This window comes from Micropterus dolomieu, linkage group LG17, assembly GCF_021292245.1.
Source record: "Micropterus dolomieu isolate WLL.071019.BEF.003 ecotype Adirondacks linkage group LG17, ASM2129224v1, whole genome shotgun sequence".
NCBI lineage: Eukaryota > Metazoa > Chordata > Actinopteri > Centrarchiformes > Centrarchidae > Micropterus > Micropterus dolomieu.
The window spans coordinates 37,453,927-37,474,100 of NC_060166.1; the positions used below are offsets into that span (position 1 = coordinate 37,453,927).

The 20,174-nt window shown below is 43.9% G+C and overlaps 1 protein-coding gene across 1 annotated transcript; it reads right to left on the reverse strand.

Moving 5' to 3' along the window:
* Positions 1-4,790: 4,790 nt before the first annotated feature.
* On the reverse strand, positions 4,791-8,739 carry ostn (osteocrin). Its single transcript, XM_046075064.1, has 3 exons — positions 8,653-8,739; positions 6,675-6,913; positions 4,791-4,878 (listed from the first exon to the last, which is right to left on the reverse strand). Exons 1-3 carry the CDS (start codon positions 8,737-8,739, stop codon positions 4,791-4,793), a joined length of 414 nt encoding a protein of 137 aa, XP_045931020.1.
* Positions 8,740-20,174: the final 11,435 nt, after the last annotated feature.

A 20,174-nucleotide genomic window follows, 5' to 3' on the forward strand; every position in this document is an offset into this window, starting at 1 on the left:
CCTGTGCACTCTGAACTCTTCTTTTACACCTGCAGGAAGTTCACACCAAAAAGCCCAAACACTGTGTTTAGGTGTGTTTAGGATCAACTTGCATCCGATCAGGTCCATATTATACCTCAGGCTTTCAACTGTCCGTGTGTGGGCGCCATGCACGATCGGGCTAGAGGATAAACGAGTTGATTGATGGATTATTAAAGTTCAGATTCCTTTTCTGCCTATTTTATTTTCTATTTCATAATTTCAGTCATTTAGTCTTGCTTCTAACTTAATCTGAGAGACCGTTCAGAAAAAAATAGTTGAACAAACGAGTGTTTTGTTCCTGTTTGAATTGAATCCTGAATTACACACGTTTTTCAGTTTAAAAGATAATTCAAGTCAAAGTCGCAGTTTGTCTTAAACCGGTAAAGTAACATTTAGGTTTTGTGTGAAACCGCTCAATGAACTACATCTGTCGTCTCACAAAATACACATCACCAACATGTTAGCGCTGTAATGCTAAGCTAACGTTCACTGCTTGCTTGCCACTAGCTAGGAAGCTTAGCAATTTCCCACGCACAGGTGTGTCTCACCTGATGTTTAATGCAACCCCTCCTGGTCCTTTCATCACATCAGCTGCACATGGAAACTCTTTGACGTTAGCCACTGTGAAGAAGTTGCTTTGTGTCAGTTAGCACAGACTGAAAAAACTTCTGTGTCTACTGAATAAAACAGTTTTAAACTTGTTTTGTTTTGTTGCTTCAGTGACTTCTTCAGTTATTGAGAGAAACAGACGTCACATTTGACGCTTGTGGTCTTTTATTTCAACTGTTTTAAGACAAACTGCGACTTTCTTAAATTATCTTTTAAGCTGACGAACATTGTGCATCATTTAGAAAACAATTCAAACGGGATCTAAACATTAGTTGTCTCTAGCCTTTCACTAAACTCTCTGCCTAATTTACTTGCCTTTAAGAAATTCAGCCGTCGCTTGTAGTTTATCACAGTGAGGCACGCCAGGTCCGGGCTCTGTCCCAATATGTTATTAACCTAGTTTAAAGAAGCCTTGTGTTTTTTATGCTAAACAGATATCGTTGTCTGATGTATCATTTGAACTCTAGTTGGTCTAAATGTATGTCGGCCTAAATGCAGCGTTTGAACCTCCGTGTCTTAAACTGATGGATGCCGTCAGAATAAAACAGTCTTTCAGCACAGTGATCGTTAACTCTTTATTGTGCACAATTAAATTTAAGGCAGTAAGAAGCATTTAAAAACAGACAGACTGAACTTGGACAGGAACAAAGTCACATCACTCTCTCGCTGACGAGGAAAGCGTCTCCACTGCACCGGCTGTCGTACTGGACTCAGGCAGCCTTTAAATCTCAGATATGGTTCGTGCCGTACAGTGAGATTGAGCTGATTTTAAAGACTGCTGACAGGAACATTTTGGCGTATGTTGGACCATTATCTGTGTCTCTGCACACAGGGAACCCATTCTCACTCCCGACTCATCATATATGGACGCTTGGTCAAGACCCCTTGGCGTCAGTTTGAAACGCAATGGGAAGCCCTTTAGCGCCATGGTTCAGTGCTAAAGGTAGGCTTAGTATAAATCACTCAGAGTCCGACGAGACCGCTGTTTGTTTCCGGTGTGAAACAAAAAGTCAACATTGATTCTTTGTAGTTATGCTATTTTAACCCAAACCACCATCCCAACCAAGTACTTTTGGTGCCTAAATCTAACCAAATTGCAACATTTCACAACATTAACCACTAGTTTTATTTTGAAAGTCTAACCAGACGTTGCATATTTGTTATTGCTAACTTGACAGCAGAGCTCTACGCGCCAAAGGGTAGCCAGGGCGTTAGAAAACGACGCCAAGGGGAGTTGAGAAAGTGTACATGTGTGACGAGTTGGCAGTTAGAACATGTTGGAGTGAGATGTTAAGATCGATATCAGTCTCATGTCTGGAGTCAGGATGTGCTTAGCTTAGCTTAGCATAAACCCTGGAAACAGCTAGCCTGGCTCTGTCCAAAGTTTAAACATGCACTAGTTTTTCGCCATTTTTCTGTCACTACTTTTCATGAAGGAACGCGGCGTCTCCATTCTTACTTTCACATGTAAAAGATGTAAAAATTGTTTTTTACATTACTGTTAATTTAAGGATTAAACAAATTAGACAACATGTTAATCACTGTGCTTTAGCGGTCTTGGTAGGTGTGTTTTAGGCTAGCTGTTCCCCCCCATATCTAGTCTTAATGCTAAGCTAGGCTAATGCTGCGTTCCATTTACCTCGGAAGTCGGAGCTGGTAACGACGTCTCACCTGAGTTGACGGTGTTCCGGTTAACAAGTCGGAACACCTCGCTCGCCCAGCAGCTGTTTACAGCTAGCTAGGTTAGCTATTGTTACGCCGGTTGATTATTGTTGTTATTATTTACTACACGCTGCAGCAACACGTCCACAGGCAGCAGCTGGAGTGCACTTTGTGTACGAAAGACAAATCACGAAGTCGGGGTATGGCGGTTCTCCTCACTTCCCAAGTCGAAAATCCGACTTAAGGCGGCGTTCCCTTTGAAATTTCCGACTTTCAACTCGGAAATTCAAATGGAACAAACCATAACCACATCCTCACTCAGCTGACTTGAGACTGATAGCAGTTTAGCAAAGGGAGGTGGTCAGTTTTTTCATCCAACCCCAGCAGAGGAACGAGACAGGTGGTGTGATGTCATGAGACATTTAGACCTCTAAGTTATTTTCTGCGTTGACCAGCCTTCTTTTTCCACTGATTCAAAGTTTATAGGTGTGTTTTCCGTTCAAACTTTTAGATGCAGTTCCTGTAACAGCCACTAGATGCTGCTCAAAGAAAACTGATGAAATTAAAGTTTATGGGGGAAATGATTTCTCTTGTATCGCTCTCACTGTCTTCAACATTAAACCGTGATGGTGGCCGCTTGGTAATATTAAGCCGGTCGGTCCAGCTCTCCTTCGGACGTACCGGTGCAGTGGAAACGTCGCTCAGCGTGTCATCCTGCTGAAAACAGACCTGCTGCCCTGCTGGAAAATAACAGTCAAGTCGTGTCAAGTGTTCAGTTTCGGCGTTGAGGCAGCAGACGCCTCCGGTCAGACTCTCAGGAGGGGAGAGGCGGGGTGATGATGCATTCAGGTGATGCCCTAAAAACGGCAAGAAACATCTGTAGCAGCAGGCAAAAATACTAGTTTGACCAAAACTGAAAGTCTGTTCCATATTTGTGAAATTTAATTTGTAAATAATAGGATTCATTTTCTCAGTCAGAGTGAAATTTAAAAGAAGTTTTAAAAGTTTAAAGTTTAAAAAACATCCAGAACATTCGTTCATTTGTCTCCTCTCCCCACAGCGCCCTGATGTGCAAACCAGGAAGTTAAATGTTGATTTAAAGAACAGTCGTCACACCTCATGTCAGTTTCAAAGTAAATTCAGAAGCACAAAAAACAAAACAGTGCTAGAGTCTAACGGGAGCTAACTGCTAACACGCAAGCTAGCTGGAAAATGCTAGCACTTTGTGTTAAAGAGGTCATGTTCGGCTCATTTTCAGTTTCATAATTGTAGGGGTTGTACCAGAACAGGTTTACATGGTTTAATTTTCAAAAAACACCATATTTCTGTCAGACTGAACATTGCTGCAGCTCCTCTTTTCACCCTGTGTGTTGTTTTAGCTAGTTTAGCTAGTTTAGTTTAGTTATTAATCTGTCACATGTTTATCTTTCATTATGTTTTAACTGAGCTCTGTCTCTACATCACAGTAACAGCTTTATGTCTGCCAGGCGAGCATTATGCCGTGTGTTACATAGTGACGCAAAGAGGTTACGGAAGTAAAGGCTGGACTACGATCCAGCTGTGTTCAGTTCAGGAGCAGTGTTTTCTGTGGGAGATGGGAACTCCCTTTGGGCTGGACTTTGAGATTTTTTTTAAATTTGCAAACATGTTACATGCACAAAAAAGATTCACAATAAAGTAAAAGGGGGAAAACCAAAACTCAGAATATGACCTCTTTAAGACAAAATGACACTAAAATTATGATTTATATCTGGAACGATCTGTTTAAAGAGCAGAGTTCTGACATGACTCTCGGTGCTCGACAGGTTTTGATGCTGTGGGTGAATTTCAGTTGAGATTTGATCAAATTGTACTTAAAAAGGCGCAAAATACGATCCAGTTTTCATTTCTGAAATACATTTTCAAATTTACCTAAGTGCAAATCAAAACCTGTTTGTTCAGGACAGAAGTATGTTCATGAATTCCGATATGTCCGATAAGTTAAACTGTCTGCCACAGTCTGTTCGTCTGTTCACGGGAGGATTTAGAATAGTTTTTTCAAATGTGACTAAAATCTGTTTTGGGTTTTCTATTAAGACTTTCTGCTTCTTTGGACACAAACATAAAATCTAATCAGTAAGAATCGATCAAACCACGTGTGTCACGAAAAAACAAAACGGTCACTGCTTTGGTCCTGACCTCTCAGACACGTGATACATTTACAGAAGCAGCACCTGAATGCACCATCATTAAACATTCATCGCTGGGCAGGGGTGGGTGGGGGTGTCCAGGTGAAGGAGGATTGATTGACAAGTGATTGGCAGGTGGTGGGCGTGGCTGAGCAGGTGATTGGCTGTGTTTCATGCATCTGTGGTGATTCCTCTGCAGAGAGAAAAAATCGAGTGAGGCGTTAAGAGAATTTAAAAGGTTCAGTGAACGTCAGTGTCCTGCAGCACCGTACCTGTCCAGAGGAGGGAGCCGTTAAGAGGGGGCGGGCTGTCGGAGGGAGGGGGCGTGGTCTATCCTCGACTGTTTGGTAGACGACTCATTCCAATCCTGTCGATGGGAGGCGGATTGACTCGTCGCCGTGGCAACTCAACTGTCTTGCTGCAAACACACAAAGGAAGACGATAAGGTGAACAAGGCGACGACTGCTGCGGTCAAATCAACTTTACTGAGGAATCAACCCGTTCTCACTCCCCAACTCGTCACATGTGGACACATGGTCGAGACCCATCGGCGTCAGTTTGTAACACACTGGGGATCCCTGTTGCGTCAGTTTGTGACGGTAAAGGCAGGTATATGATATTTAACAGAAAAGACTGAGTAAGGAGGTGGTTGGTGTGGATGGAGGGCCAGAACCCCGACTTTGAACCATGAGACCAGGGTTCGTGTCCAGTGTGAAACAAAAAGTCAACATTAATTATTTTTATTTGAGTTACGTGAGTTAATTATATTCCGTAAGTAACGCAAGTGACGTTAGTTAACTTAAGTGTTAACTGGTGTATGTAGTTATTTTAACCCAAACCAGGATCTTTTCCGAACCTAAACCAAGTAGTTTTGTTGCCTAAATCTAACCAAACTGCAACGTTTCACAACTTTAATAACGCGCCGTTTCAAAATGGCAATGTTTCGAAACACTAGCGTTTTATTTTGAAAGTGTAACCAGACGTTGCTTAGTTGTTGTTTCTAACTTTACGGGACGTTGCATATTTATTATTTCTAACTTTACAGAATGTTGCATAATTCTTGTCGCTAACTTTAGGGGACGTTGCATATTTTTTGTTGCTAACTTTTCGGGACGTTGCATATTTGTTGTCGCTAACTTTACCGGAAGTTGCATATTTGTTGTTGCTTACTTTACCGGAAGTTGCATATTTGTTGTTGCTAACTTTACCGGAAGTTGCATATTTGTTGTTGCTTACTTTACCAGAAGTTGCATATTTGTTGTTGCTAACTTTACCAGAAGTTGCATATTTGTTGTTGCTTACTTTACCAGAAGTTGCATATTTGTTGTTGCTAACTTTACCGGACATTGCATATTTGTTGTTGCTTACTTTACCAGAAGTTGCATATTTGTTGTTGCTTACTTTACCAGAAGTTGCATATTTGTTGTTGCTAACTTTAGGGGACATTGCATATTTGTTGTTGCTTACTTTACCGGAAGTTGCATATTAGTTGTTGCTAACTTTAGGGGACGTTGCATATTTGTTGTTGCTTACTTCACCAGAAGTTGCATATTTTTTGTTGCTAACTTTAGGGGACGTTGCATATTTGTTGTTGCTAACTTTAGGGGACGTTGCATATTTGTTGTTGCTTACTTCACCAGAAGTTGCATATTTTTTGTTGCTAACTTTAGGGGACGTTGCATATTTGTTGTTGCTTACTTTACCAGACATAGCATATTTGTTGTTGCTAACTTTAGGGGACGTTGCATATTTGTTGTTGCTAACTTTACCAGACATAGCATATTTGTTGTTGCTAACTTTAGGGGATGTTGCATTTATTTGTTTGCTAAGCGTTGCTAAGTTGTTTAACCTAACAAAGTTGTTTTTGTTGCCTAAAACTAACCAAGGATTAGGTGCTTAGGTTTAGGCAAGAAAGGAGGTGAAATTATGAAATTATCTGTTCGGAGCCAGTTGGTATAAAATCCCAAATTTGCAGTTAATCAAGAAAGCAATTGACAAGTGGTGAACGTGTAGGTTTTCTGGTCCCCAGGTCAGTTGGTAATCCAGATGAGGTAGTTACTTCACTCCAAACCGACATACTGTAAAATCAACCTGGTTGGTTCCATTATTAATGAATTTAATGAGAAACGGCCCAGTTTGTTAGAAGACAGTGGAACCCTCAGAGGAACGTCGTACCAAACACTCACAGGGTTCTCACAGCTCGGGTCGTCCTACCTCTGCTTGTTTGTTGCCTGTTTGGTTTCCATGGAGCTGATCGACAGGCGGTCCAGCGGGGCGTTGTTGCCAGGGAAACTCCTCTTCCTCTTTGGCTCCATGACGTCATTCTCCAGCGGAGCCAGGTCATCCAGTCGGAGCAGCTTTGCCGTTAGCTCCTCCCCGGTCTTCACCACTCGGGGACGAAGCCGAAGAGCCGCCAGAGACCTGGACACGGGCCGGTCTACACGCTGGGACACCTGGACAGGACAGGATAAAGATATGTACAAAATTTTCTCATCCATAATTGTTCCATCTTAACTTTTAAGCCAACATGAAGAAGAAGTTCTCATAAAAATTTAAATGTGAATATCTCCATCCCCTTTCAGTAAAGGTGGGCTAGGGCTACGTACCTAAGCAGAGGATTAAGAAAGGATAGGTCTATGCACTGAAAGAGTTAAAGATCCTGTGCTTGGATAGGATGAAAGGCTGGGATATGTCTATGTACTGACACACAGGCTTGGTCTATGAACAGAAGCAGTGTTTATACAGTGGTCTATGGTCTATGTTTTGATAGACAGGAGAATTGACCTCATGTCAAAAGTTTTCTTAAAAGTTAACGTATAAAATATGAAATCCTTCACGGTGTAAAAGCGTTAAACCAGATGAGTCAGAAGTGTTTTCATTGTTGACTCCTCAGGGGGGGAATGAAAGTAATACAGAAAAGTAACTTAGTATACCCAGTACTAAGTAATGTGATTTTACTTTTTAAGTAGTAATAAGTAAAAAGTATTTAATTATTTTAATTAATTATTTAGATTTTGTTATTATAATTGTGTAGACAGGAAGTTAAAAGGCAGAATGTAACAGAGCAGTGCTTCACTGTTGCTGGGAAACATGAGCAGGATAGAGATGAAACACACATGGAGGAGTCAGACCTGAAGTCCACCGCTCCGATTTGAGAGCCTCCGGCTTCTCCTCCATATTTTATTTTCTATAAGGGAGTCTCCGTATAGAAAATATTGACCTCAGCAGAGGAGGGCCACCCTGCTCTGTGTCTCCACCTCGTCTGGTGTTTTCACACGTCAGGACTCCATGTTGCGAGTCGTCTCTTACATCACCGCCCTGACAGCGCGCAGGTTCTGACTTCCTGTCCGCCTGCGATCACATCTCATCCAGACTAAACACAAAACACCTTCAGGTTCGTCTCCCTGCAGCTGTGTTGGCCTTCGCTCTGATCTTACATCATCTGATATCAGCACAGGGGCCCCCGGGAGGAGGGGCCGTTTGTTTTGGCCCTCGGGATGATTTGATAAGACGCCACGTGATCAGCTGCTTCACCGTCTGATCCGGGACGTAGGATCCGTCCCGCAGACTACAGACGCTGACAACATGTCACATTTTAATCAGCTATTTGTGTAAAAGTACTAATACCACAGAGTGGAAGCACAAAAGTAAACTTTTACGTTTTTACTTTTATCTTTTACTAAAAGTTGAAGTACTCATTATTCAGAATAATATTTATGAAATAACTGGATGATAAATATTGATGGATTCATGTGTTCATCACTTTAATGTTGCAGCTGTTAATTTTAATGAACTTATAATAAAACATTATAATTTATTAGTGAATTATCTTTGGTATTAATATTCTAAATCAGCACGGTAGCTAAAGTTATCAGATAAATGTAGTGCAGTATCTCCCTCTGAGATGTGGAGCAGTAGAAGTAGAAAGTACAGTACAAGTACCTCAAATCTGTACTCAGATACAGTACTTGAGTAGATGTACCTTTTTAACATTAAAAACTCGGAGCGTGTCACCTGGTAGAATCATGTTTTTTGCTGCCACACCTGCCTGCACCGCCTTGATGGAGAGTTACCTGCCTGCACCGCCTTGATGGAGAGTTACCTGCCTGCACCGCCTTGATGGAGAGTTACCTGCCTGCACCGCCTTGATGGAGAGTTACCTGCCTGCAGGTGTGTGTGTTTGTGTGCTGACCTGTTTGACTCGGAAGCCGTCGACGCTGCCGTGGAGTACAGTGATGGACAGCAGGCAGCAAAACATCAGACAGCCACAGAACTGCATCTGCAACAACAACAACAGGTCATCTTGGTGTCGTTACTACACGACAGTTTACCGTCTCCTCGTTCATAAAATCTGTCGCGGCACTGCTCGTTTTTTATGAATAAGCCAAATATAATATTTCATAAAATCTCAGCTATGGATGTCAGACTTTCCCAGCTGCACCTGAACACAACAGAAGCTTCATTGAAAGGTCAGAGGTCACAGTTGTCTCAGCCTGTATTGTGGTCCCACACTAGATGCAGCACTTTAAACTGCATATCTTAATAATTTGCACTTTACAACGTATATTTGTGTGTGATTTTTCTGCAGCACACTCTGAGTTTTTAGTTTCACTACAGAACGGTTTGAGTGTTTTAAAGAGTTCATACTCTGCTCACTTTCATCTTCATAGTTTCATTTGGAGGTTGTACCAGAACAGGTTTACGTGGTTTCATTTTCAAAAAACCCGAGTGTTAAACGCTCCGTTTTAGCTACAGAGTGAAGCATCTCACTTCTAAAAGCTCTTTGTTGGGAGTTGCACATGCTCAGTACCTAGGTAAGGACTACTAGCCAATCAGAAGCAGAGTAGGGCGGGTCCTGACAAGCAAGGTAGCGTGATCCAAAACAAAACCGCTTCAGCAGGGCTGAGTTGAACGTTTGTTTCAACGGAAACTGTGGTGCCTTGAACGCACCGTTGTGTATGTAAGCCTGCTGATTTTTAACACTGCTGTTTTTACAAACTTTAGCAGCTGATTGGGTAAAACCTCTGACACACCCACCAAACAGGGGGACGTGGGCAACGTTTCAAGGAAACAAGTCGTCCAGTCCGAAAACATTTCAAACCGGTGCAAACCGCTTTGAAATGGCTTCACAATCTAGACTGGATGTCGGCGAGCATTATGCTGCGTGTTAGCTCGTGACGCAGAGAGGTTACGGAAGTAAAGGCTGGACTACAATCCAGCTGTGTTCAGTTCAGGAGCAGAGTTTTCTGTGGGAGGTGGGAACTCCCTTTAGGGCTTTTCACTTTCCAAACCTGTTACAAGCACAGAAAAGATTTATAGGAGAGGGGAGAAGCAGAATATGACCTCTTTAAAGTCTTTTTGCAAACACACACACACTGCAGGACACTTTTAGCTCAGCTGATTGGTCGACTGTATTGTCCAGCAACATCGGCTAATTTTAGCATTTTCCATCTCTGCAAATAAATGTCTTTTGACCGTCACATGCACGTTCACTGACGTGCACGTGCACGTGCCTGCATTCTCCCCTGACACACACACACACACACACACACACACACACACACACACACACAAACAAACACTTGTTGTCTACGTCACACACATTCTTAATGATGCACAAACGTCTGTGCACGCTCACACACGGCTATTCACACCAGTGCTGCTGACATACTGCCGCTGTCATTCATGCACGTGTGAGGACATAACACACACACACACACACACACGCAGCAAATTCTTCCATTCACAAAAATACCCCGTGTTTCCTCCCTGCAGCCCAGCAGCACGCTGAACATCACCTTCATGTGCACCTGAACGCAGCGGCGACAGATTTCTTTTATGCAAAAACTCTAACTGATATTAAGGGACAATAAAACAAAATAGAATTCCAGGAAATACAATGGCTGACGTTTTAGGGCGCTGTTTCAAAGCTGATGTCTTTTTCTGATGGGATCTCTGATTATAAAAGAATGCATTTTTATAATCAGAGATCACGTCAACACCCTAAAACAACACAAGAGCTAAAACCATGGAAACAAACATTAGCAATCAACCAAAAGCAGAGAGAGCAGACAGTTTCTGCAGCAGTGGGTTAATCTCACTGTTATTGATCAGTTTGACAGGAAAAACTAAATCAAACACCAGAGAGGAGAAGAGACAGAAAGTTAGAACAGCAACGCACCAGTGCAAAGGGAAAACTCTTCTGGAGCAAAGTACATTTTGCAACATAACACCTGCAGGAGTCTGAACCTGTGCACACCTGCACCGCACACACACACACACACACACACACAGAGCGCCGTGCATGTATAAACAGCACACACACCTTCAGTCTGGAGTCGAGTGTGTCCGTCCTGCTGCGTCGTCTCTTCTCTGTGTTTCTGTGTCTTCACATCAGGTTTTATAGCAGCTGCCCAGGAATCTCCTGTCCAATCAGCAGCCTCCGCTACTGTCACATCACTTCCTGTGCTTACCCCCCCCCCCCCTACTTTCCACTGTTTTTGTCTGACATTTTATCTTTAGCACCATTACCTGTGAATGAAGCCTCCTGGGAGCAGCACTCCTCCTCCTCCTCCTCCTCCTCCTCCTCCTCTTCTGCAAGTCAGTCTTTCAAATAAACACATTTATATCTGTAACATCTCCCACTCAGAGCCCTGGACTGTCCAGCTGTGTGTTCGTGGTAACATCAGCCTGAAGCGCCGCCCCAAATCTCTGATTCCTTCCCTTCTGATGTGTCTGGTGTTGAGCTGGTAGTTTCCTCAGTTGGGAAAATAACAGAGCCAATCAGAGCTTAGCAGGCGTCAGAACGTTAGCAGGCTCTTGTAGGTCGGAGATTTCTTTAAACCATCAAATTAAAAAAAACTTAGAGCAACATAAAGCAGCGAACATGAATACATTCAGTCTGATTATCAGGACATTAAAACGTGCAAACTGTCATTGTAAACCAATAAAAAGTGAAGGTTACATTTTCGTGAAGGTCAAGTCTTCGCCGTAACAGACGGCGTTAGCATTTATACTCGTGCGATGGTGTCTGCGTCGGTCTGCAGTTACACCTCCAAAACTCTAGCGGCAGAGTTTCTTCTTCTTTGTCGGTGTCGGCTGCAGCGGATCTTGTTTGAGTCGGAGCTGATCGATGTTAAATTACTAAAACGCAGAAACGACAGAAGGCATCGGGGGCGTTGGGATGTACGACGCTTGGAACGACTGAGGGAGAAGAAGAAGGAGAAGGACGAGCCGGAAATGTGTAGGATGAAATGAGATGCTACCGAGCCGACCGATCACAGTTCTTGCGGTCTGCGTCGCCGCAACCTGTGGTTCCATTTTGAGGAGGTGTGTGTCGGGCTCGGCCGTGGCCTTTGGCATATATTCGACGCAGAGGTATAAACTTGGCTTTAACGTGACATGTCGTCTGAGGAGGCTGGATGTTATTGATCTCTGCTGATGAACGGGCCGAGAGAGAACTACTGACGTCTGGGTTTAGCGCCGTGCGGCAATGTTCCCCATTTTGTGGATGTATGGTTTGGTATTAAACAAAGTCAGAGCTTTTGTAAATGCTATTCTAAAGTTAATCTAAGTCAAAAACCACACAGGGAAGCTTGAAGCGATCTTGAACACGAGCTCAGCGCATCACCCGCAGCTCAGAACAGAACTTTGAGCTTGTAACTTGTAAATAGGGGTGTAGCGGTAGCATCACGGCATCACGGCCAGTGCAGAGAAGACCCTCCCTTATTGTTAAGGTCTTCTGTCTGGGAACACTTGGTTTCTTAGTGAAATACAACCACGGACAAGTCGGTGAGACGACAGCAGCGGGCCGACGTTTCCCAGCAGTCATCGGGTTTGTTTCTGGCAACACGTCAAACTTGTTAACTCACTAATGGTGTCACACGAAGGAGAACGTCACTGCAACAAAACGAGCAGAGTGCAAACGCTTTTCAGCTTTTAAACAGACTTTAGACTCCTGAGCAGGCCTCCAGGCTGGACTGATCATAGACGGGATAAAATAACCAGAATGCTGCACTGTAATCCATATTATTATATATTTTATTATAATTTATCAGCTATATGTGGTGTTGTTTTGAGAATATGTTATTTAGCAGAGAACTCGTTAGTAGTTTGCAACAGTTTTTAGTTCTTATTCTTTTTTATTTTATATAATTTATTTATTATGCTGTAATTTGGAAGTTTACAAAAGTTCATAATAAACCAGCAGCAATTTAATGTTTGCATTTTTTCCCCCTCACTGTATCTAAAATAAACCAAAACGTGACTTCAAAACCGAGGTACGTACCGAACCGAGATTTTTGTGTACCGTTACACCCCTAGTAACCAATGGCACCCAATGAAATCACAACTGTCCACGCCAGAACCTCAAGGTGATCTCTGGTAGTTCCAATACCAAGTAATCCCCAGGCTGGTATTGCCGATACCGACATACAGACATCAATACTGATACTTTTCCAGTATTTTATTTCTAGTTTAATGTGACCCCCCCCCCTCCCGCTTCTGTATTTACGAGGGAAATAAAGAGCAGGCTGCAGGCCTACCAATTCCAAATAATAGCTGCATAATGACAAGACGTCAAACGTATTCATATTCTCAGAAATACTTCTGATAAAACACACAGTCCAAATGACTGTGTTTAGATGTCGATCCTGGAGCAGGAAACGCTGGTATCAGAAATATCGATACTTTAGGATCAGTAATCTCTGGAAGGACAGAAAGCCTCTGGCTGCATTCGGAACCACCCACCTCATACTACGACCCCGGTATGCAGGATGTGCTACGTACTGCACTATTTATTTTACCTGAGTTGATTTCTGTAACATATTTAAACTCACAGTGAGGCTGTTTTTTGTGTGTTTGTGTGTGTACATGAGCTGTGCGACCGGCCCGGACCGCTCCTCACTTCAGTTTGAAGGTTTTTAATAGTCCCCGTAGTCCCAGTTCGACCTGGCCCATGGATCTGGATCTGTCTGTTAAACTCGGAGTTGATCCCTCTCTTGGTGATGGAGGTTCGGTTTGTCGCTCGGTTTTGTGTTGCTATTGCTGCTAGGGGCAACAAGGCCCTCTCCCATGGTCGGCGTCCCCCCGGGGCCGGACGACCTCCGCTCCGTCCCTCCGTTCATTCAGGACGGAGGATTGGGTCATTGAGAAAACACACCTGGGTTAATAACAGTAATGACACCGCAGCTAATAATGACAGGAAACCCCCCCCCCACACGCCCCGTCCACTTGCCCTTTAATTAGCGACGACTTTCTCTGCTAGCGGTGATGTCATGTTACCCCCTAATTACCCCCACCCTGTTGCCAAGGGAAACAGAGTGGATTTAAATACAGGTAAGCAGAAGCAAATAGATTATCAGAGGCCTGTAAACCTGTAGTACAAATATGTAGACATGTATTACAATTTCAAGTCTTCTAATAATCTGTGTGCATCTGTAGAATCATAGAGTCATAGAGTCTGTCCACAATCCCTCTGAAAAGAAGACATGAAGCTGCGTCTGTACAAACGCTATGCACGCTTGGCATTTAGTTTGAAACTGGTATTAGAGACAACTGTTGTTGACAGACGTGGATCCTGATCAGACACGTTTGTATCTGCCGTCCAGCCGGGTCTTCGAGACGTCCCTCTCCCCAGCAACGTCTTCCAGCTCCTCCTGGGGGATCCCGAGGTGGTCCTAAGTCAGATGAGATATATAATCTATCCGGTGTGATCTCGGTCTAGCCCCGGGTCTGCTACCAGTAGGGCGTGCCTGGAAAAGGGGCACGCTCAGGAGGATCAGATGCCACCTCAGCTGGCTCCTTTTGACGCGACGAAGCAGCAGCTGCACTCTGAGCTCCCTCTGGATGTTCGAGCTCCGCACCGTCTCTCAAAGGCCCAGAAACACCTACAGCTCATGACCGCAGGTGAGGGCCGGTGTTCTGACGACTTATGCTTCCTTCTTGAAAAATGCTAGCATGGCGCGAGTCGACAGCAGGGTGCATCGGCTCGCGCTGCCCTGTCGAAAAATGCGACCTTATGTGTTCCTGTTTCCAAATGTGCAAAGGTGTTACTGTCACACTATTATGACATCTTGTTTTTTGAGCATATCTTGATAATCTTTATATAAGTTTGCGTATTTATCTCCTATCAAACAATACTCCCACCACAGAATGATTTAATGTTTATATTTTATATGAATTGTGTATTTTTAGACATTGCTCACGATCAGCCACATTGTCTGCACAGATTTATGGGCGTGGACATGTTGTGGGTCATGCGCAGAACTGCTAAGGTAGCATATGTTGACAGAACACCGGAACCTAGATCGGCTCCTTATGTGAAAGCTTTGACTCCCGGCTCAGCTCCTCCTGAACCACAGTGGTCCAGCACAACACCGCATTACTGCTGACGCCGCACTAATCCAGCCGTCCGTCTAATGCTTTATTTTACCCCCGCTCACGAACAGCCGCCCAAGATACTTCAACTCCTCACTTGGGGCAGAAACTCACTCCCAACCCGGCAGGGAACCACGGCCTCAGACTTGGAGGTGCTGACTCCAACAATATGGACTTTATTGAGTTTTGAGTGTCCATTACTTAACAAAGCATAAGAACATTAAAAATACGCTGGTGCATTAAAACCAAAAACCTGACAGTGAGGTGCAACAACAAACAAAGCTCACCTGCTAAACTGTCCACGTGACGGAGCGTATCTGATCAGTCACTGGATTGAATGATTGATTTTGAAATTATAATCCTTTTCACTGCTTAGGCTCTCAAACTCTTGTGTCCACTTGAACTCTGTCGCGTGTCTCTGTGGTTTGAGTTGGCTGCCGAGGCTGGACAGGAATCCGGAGAGGTTTCCCTCCTGGTGGAGTTCAAACTCACATGACCCCGATGTTAAGGTGAGAAATAAATAGAGCTGCAGGTGACTCATGACTCTGGCTTTAAACTTGGACCAGCGTCCTCCATAACATCACTGCAGCAACAGGGACAACACCATCACCCGTAGAAACAGCCATGGAGAGGACTTGTGGAACCAAGATGGCTGACAAAATGCTCTGGCAAAGCGCCATCACAACCAGGGTTCAAGTCTTCGTGTTTCCTCTCATGGAGGTGGTCATTTAACATCCATACTGACCAGTTTTTATTACATTTGCCGTTGATTTATGCTGCCCAGAGGATGAAACCTCAAGATTTTGGTGACCAGGCTTCCATGTCGGCCAGTCACAAAGGGCCAAAGCTGGTTCACACTTGGCAATGAGCTGCTTTTCCATAAAATAGAACCGGTGCGGCTCTGCTCCCCAGAGAATAAACCCCTTAAACCTGTTCCCCATCACAGTCCCTCAAACTAAATCTCTCTGACGTTTAATAATGATGATTCCGAATGATGATGTGAGGAATTACTGACGCAGGAAGGGGGGGGCTATAAATAGCCAGAATTGTGTGTAATGGTTGTAATGACAGCTACTTTGGCGCTGCTGGAGAAGCTTGTCGATGTGGTGCTACGGGTAAAATTACAAAGCTGCCAGGCTTGAATTAATTCACTTTTGGATTCATTCAGTTTGGTTTCGCAGGCCTGGATGGAGCCTTCTACGCAGCAACGGACTTGAACTAATGGCCATAACAGAACCCAATAAAACATCCTGGAGACAAGAAAAATGCTCATTTACATTTGGGACAAATACTTCAGTTCCAGAGGCTCCACTCACTTCACTAAATCTGTGCTCAGTCCCCATAAAGAAAGTGTTTCTCATCGGTTTCCCTGCAGGATCTGACCCATAAAACCCTCCAATCCCAGTCCTGTCAGTCCACCGTCCTGCTGACGCTGCAGTAATGATGGAAAGCTCCGGTCGGGGATCACACCTGATGATTCACAGGATGACTCACATCTTGTGAGGGAAGCTTCTCTCAGCCAAATCAAGCCTGCAGGATTTCCCCCTGGGTATTCCCCACCGTCCTCCGTCTCTCTCCGATCTCTCGGTTTACTCAGTCTGCTTTACACAGAAAGCTGAGATCTAACTTCCTGTGCTTCACATCTGATTGGCCAACACGATGCCTTGATGGACTGTTTTGATTTAGTCTCTCGTAGCCACGGCACACGACCTGCTCAGCAGCAAACCTATTATAACGGTGTTGGGTTTCTGCAGAGTTGACACACATCAACACATAAATATGTCAGTGGCGCATATTACGCATCAGTCCACACTGTCGGCCCCGCCTCTCGTTAACAGTCAATCTCCTCTTGGTGACTCAGCGACGCTAAACTCTTAAGTCTGGGTTCAGACAGACAGCAGCCCTCACAGTTGTCTGAATCAACACGCTCTCAGTCCCGACTCATCACATATTGACGCTTGGTCAAGGCGCTTTGGTCCTAGCTATGTTACTCTTGACACCGCCCCGAAGCCAATTACCTTCACCCCAACCATCACCGAGTGTGTGCTTAAACCTACGTTATTGATTATATGCATGTCGACCGGTTAACCCTGTCTACTAGCACTCCGTGTTATTGTGCATTACCACCACCACTCCACTAGATGGCGCTGTCGTTGCTCTAAAAATGACCCCTTTAGCACCATTTTTAGAGGTTTAAGGCTCCGCGGTCAAGTTAGCAACGCCTAGCAACAACAAATTTGCAACATCCGGTAAAGTTAGAAACAATAAATGCACCGTCCGGTTAGACTTTCAAAATAAAATGCTAGCATTTTGAAACGTCGCCATTTTGAAACGGCACGTTATGAAAGTTGTGAAACGTTGCAGTTTGGTTAGTTTTAGAAAAAGATCATTGGGTTGAAATAAATACGTAGATAAGTTAACACGTAAGTTAACCAACGTCACTTGCGTAACTTACGCAATTTACGTACCTTCAACAAAAATATTTTAATGTCGACTTTTTGTTTCACACAGGACACAAACCCCGGTCTCCTGGTTCGAAGTCGGGGTTCTGGCCCTCAATCCACCTCCTTACTCAGTCTTTCCTGTTAAATATCATAAACCTGCTTTCACCGTCACAAACTGATGCTACAGGGATCCCCAGTGTGTTACAAACTGACGGCGATGGGTCTTGACCACGCATCCATATGTGACGAGTCGGGCGGGGAGGACGGGTTGTCTGAATAGAGCCGGTCCTTCGGTGTAGAAGGGGTGTCACTGCAGGGGGCCATTGTGATTGGTTCGGTTCCTTCTGCTTTCAAAACAAACTCAGTCCTCTTTAACTTGAAGAAAACTTGCAGTACTGGTGGGAATTACGGCTCTTCATTTAGTCTGCTGGTTGCTGCCTGAGCTACATTCACATTCGTTGCAAAAACTAAATTATGCAAGATTCTTTAGCTGCAACGTGTTGGAATATTCTGTCGTATTGACGGTTAAACAAGTGGGATATGATATAACTATCCTGCTGCTCAGATGGACTGAAACGTGTGGCAACTAATTTTCTTGAGCTAAATTCCAACAAAACAGAAGTCCTTGTTATTGGACCCCAACATATCAAACACCGCCCTCTACAACATATGAAGAGTGCAAGAAATCTTGGTGTCCTATTTGATGGAAATTTATGTTTTGAGCAACACGTCACTGAGCGTCTCCAGTCTTGTTTTTATTACTTCAGAAATATTGCTGAACAAAAACTGTTGTACATGCTTTTGTTTGCTCACCTCTTGATTACTGCTCCTGTCTTAATAAAACCCCTGAAATGACCGAGCAGAACTCTGTCTCTGCTCGGCTTTTAACCAGAACCAGGAGGTTCAACCACATCTCACCTGGTTTAGCCTCTTTACACGGGATCTCTGTTTGTTTTAGGTTTTAAGATCTTATTGATTATTTTTAAGGCTCTCCATGGTCTGGCTCCAGATTAAATATTAGATTTTTTAACTCCTTATGAACCTTTCCAATACTTGAGATCTTCGGGCTTGGTCTTTTGTTTATTTCTGAGTCCAGGCTACGAACTAAAGGGGACAGGGTTTTGCCAGCCCCGAGGCTCTGGAACAACCTGCCTGAAGAAATTAGGATCTCAGAGTTGCAGCATTTATTCAAGTGTCTTTTAAAAATGCCCTTTTATCAAAAGGCGCATCCTGAGAAGCTGTTTATTTTATCCTGCGTAGATGATTTGTTATATATATATATATATTTTGGCCTCTTGTATTTTATCATCCATTCTGTCTTTCACCCTTTGTATGTTCTGTGATGAGTGCTCTATAAATAAAGTTTATTATCATTATAATAATGTGCCTTTTAGCACCACGCTGCTGGCGCCTTCAGCTCGACTCTCAGTACTTCTCTTTCTTCTGCCTTCACAGCTTCATGAACTGATGTGGTCAACAGATGGAAACAAACATAATGAAGTCTCTGCAGAGAAGAGCGCTTGTTTTGTGCGTCCGTGATAATGAAAGCTGGACAGGCCGATGGAAAAGGACAAATTTATTTAACACATCCAGCCGGTGGGGGCTGTGGTGGGGCGGTGGGAAGCTGGGATTTCCAGTTTCCAGTGTCTCTAATCTGCCGAAGCTCTCACACTCACACAGTTTAAATGTTTCAGGCACGGCTTCCTGGTTGTGACCGGGAGTCGACCCGTCCCCCACGCCAACACAACCCAAACCTGTGAAACCCATCAGCTGCTGCCTGAAACCCTCCACTGACATCAGCAAAGCTGAAACTAAAGGGACATTTCACCCAAAGTAGAAGAAACAGAACTTCTTTTTGAGGTAATGCTTGAGAAGGTGGTGGATGACCATCTATCTATCTATCTATCAAGTCAAGTTCATTTTATTTATACAGCCCAATATCACAATACTACTGGGTCAGACACCCCTCACCAACACACCGTCCTTCCATTTAAGAGCTCAGATTTGGGGTGTGACGCAACACTTAGCCCATGAGACATTTTCTGCACCAGGGAAGCACAAAATTCAGATTATCCAGATTAAATTCAGAATATAAAAATATAATAGAGTACAATGCAGTAATCAGTAGCTTATTGTTGTTTTTAGCTTATGTTCCTTTTTTGGACAACGCAGAGTTTTCTTCTATATTTAAAATGCATTGCAGGCTTATTGTGCAAATAAACCTTTTTTTAATAAATTTTTCAGAACATTTTTAACTAATGTTTTCAAATAGTGGTGGCCTACATGTCCCCATTGTCCCCAGTGTGAATGAGCCTCCCTCCCTGCTCCCTCCCTACAGGCTGAGCTACTCCATGCTTACCGCTTCACCTCCACTCTCATCCTGCTTTCTCGCCCTGTCACGGTGACTCTGGCCCTCTGCTTCGCTAACTCAGGCCTCCTCCTCTGCCTGGCAGGGGCCACGCCTTCAGGCACCTGTGCCTGCTTTACGTCGGGTACTGCGGCTGATGTTGAAGCTACTCCAATGTCAGTAAAGAAAATTACCCAATGGGCCGTTGTCCATGCCGATCGTTGGCCCATTTCTTTTAGTTATATATATATATATTTATATATATTATTTACAGTTATATAAATACATAATTTATGTTACACCGGCCCCAAAAAAGGCTTTTGCCCGGTATGCCAGATTACCAGTCCAGCCCTGATTGGTCCCTTGGGGCAGCTTGTGTTTTCTCCCACATGTTTCTGGTGGTGGAGATCGTTGACAGTGAAGAGAACATGATGCTGTGATAGATGAAGCTAATTACTGACACGAGCTGAATAGAGTAGTATGTAGCTGCAGTACCGGAGGCTGCAGTTTCAGGACCGCAATCCTAGGACCGGAACTGCATTTCTA

Excerpts from the sequence above, each read along its gene's own strand:
- ostn (XM_046075064.1), bottom strand. The coding sequence starts at position 8,739 with ATGCAGTTCTGTGGCTGTCTGATGTTTTGCTGCCTGCTGTCCATCACT. Across the intron at positions 6,914-8,652 it reads ACGGCTTCCGAGTCAAACAG|GTGTCCCAGCGTGTAGACCG; the intron begins GTCAGCACACAA and ends TGTCCTGTCCAG. Across the intron at positions 4,879-6,674 it reads CAGGCAACAAACAAGCAGAG|CAAGACAGTTGAGTTGCCAC; the intron begins GTAGGACGACCC and ends GTGTGTTTGCAG.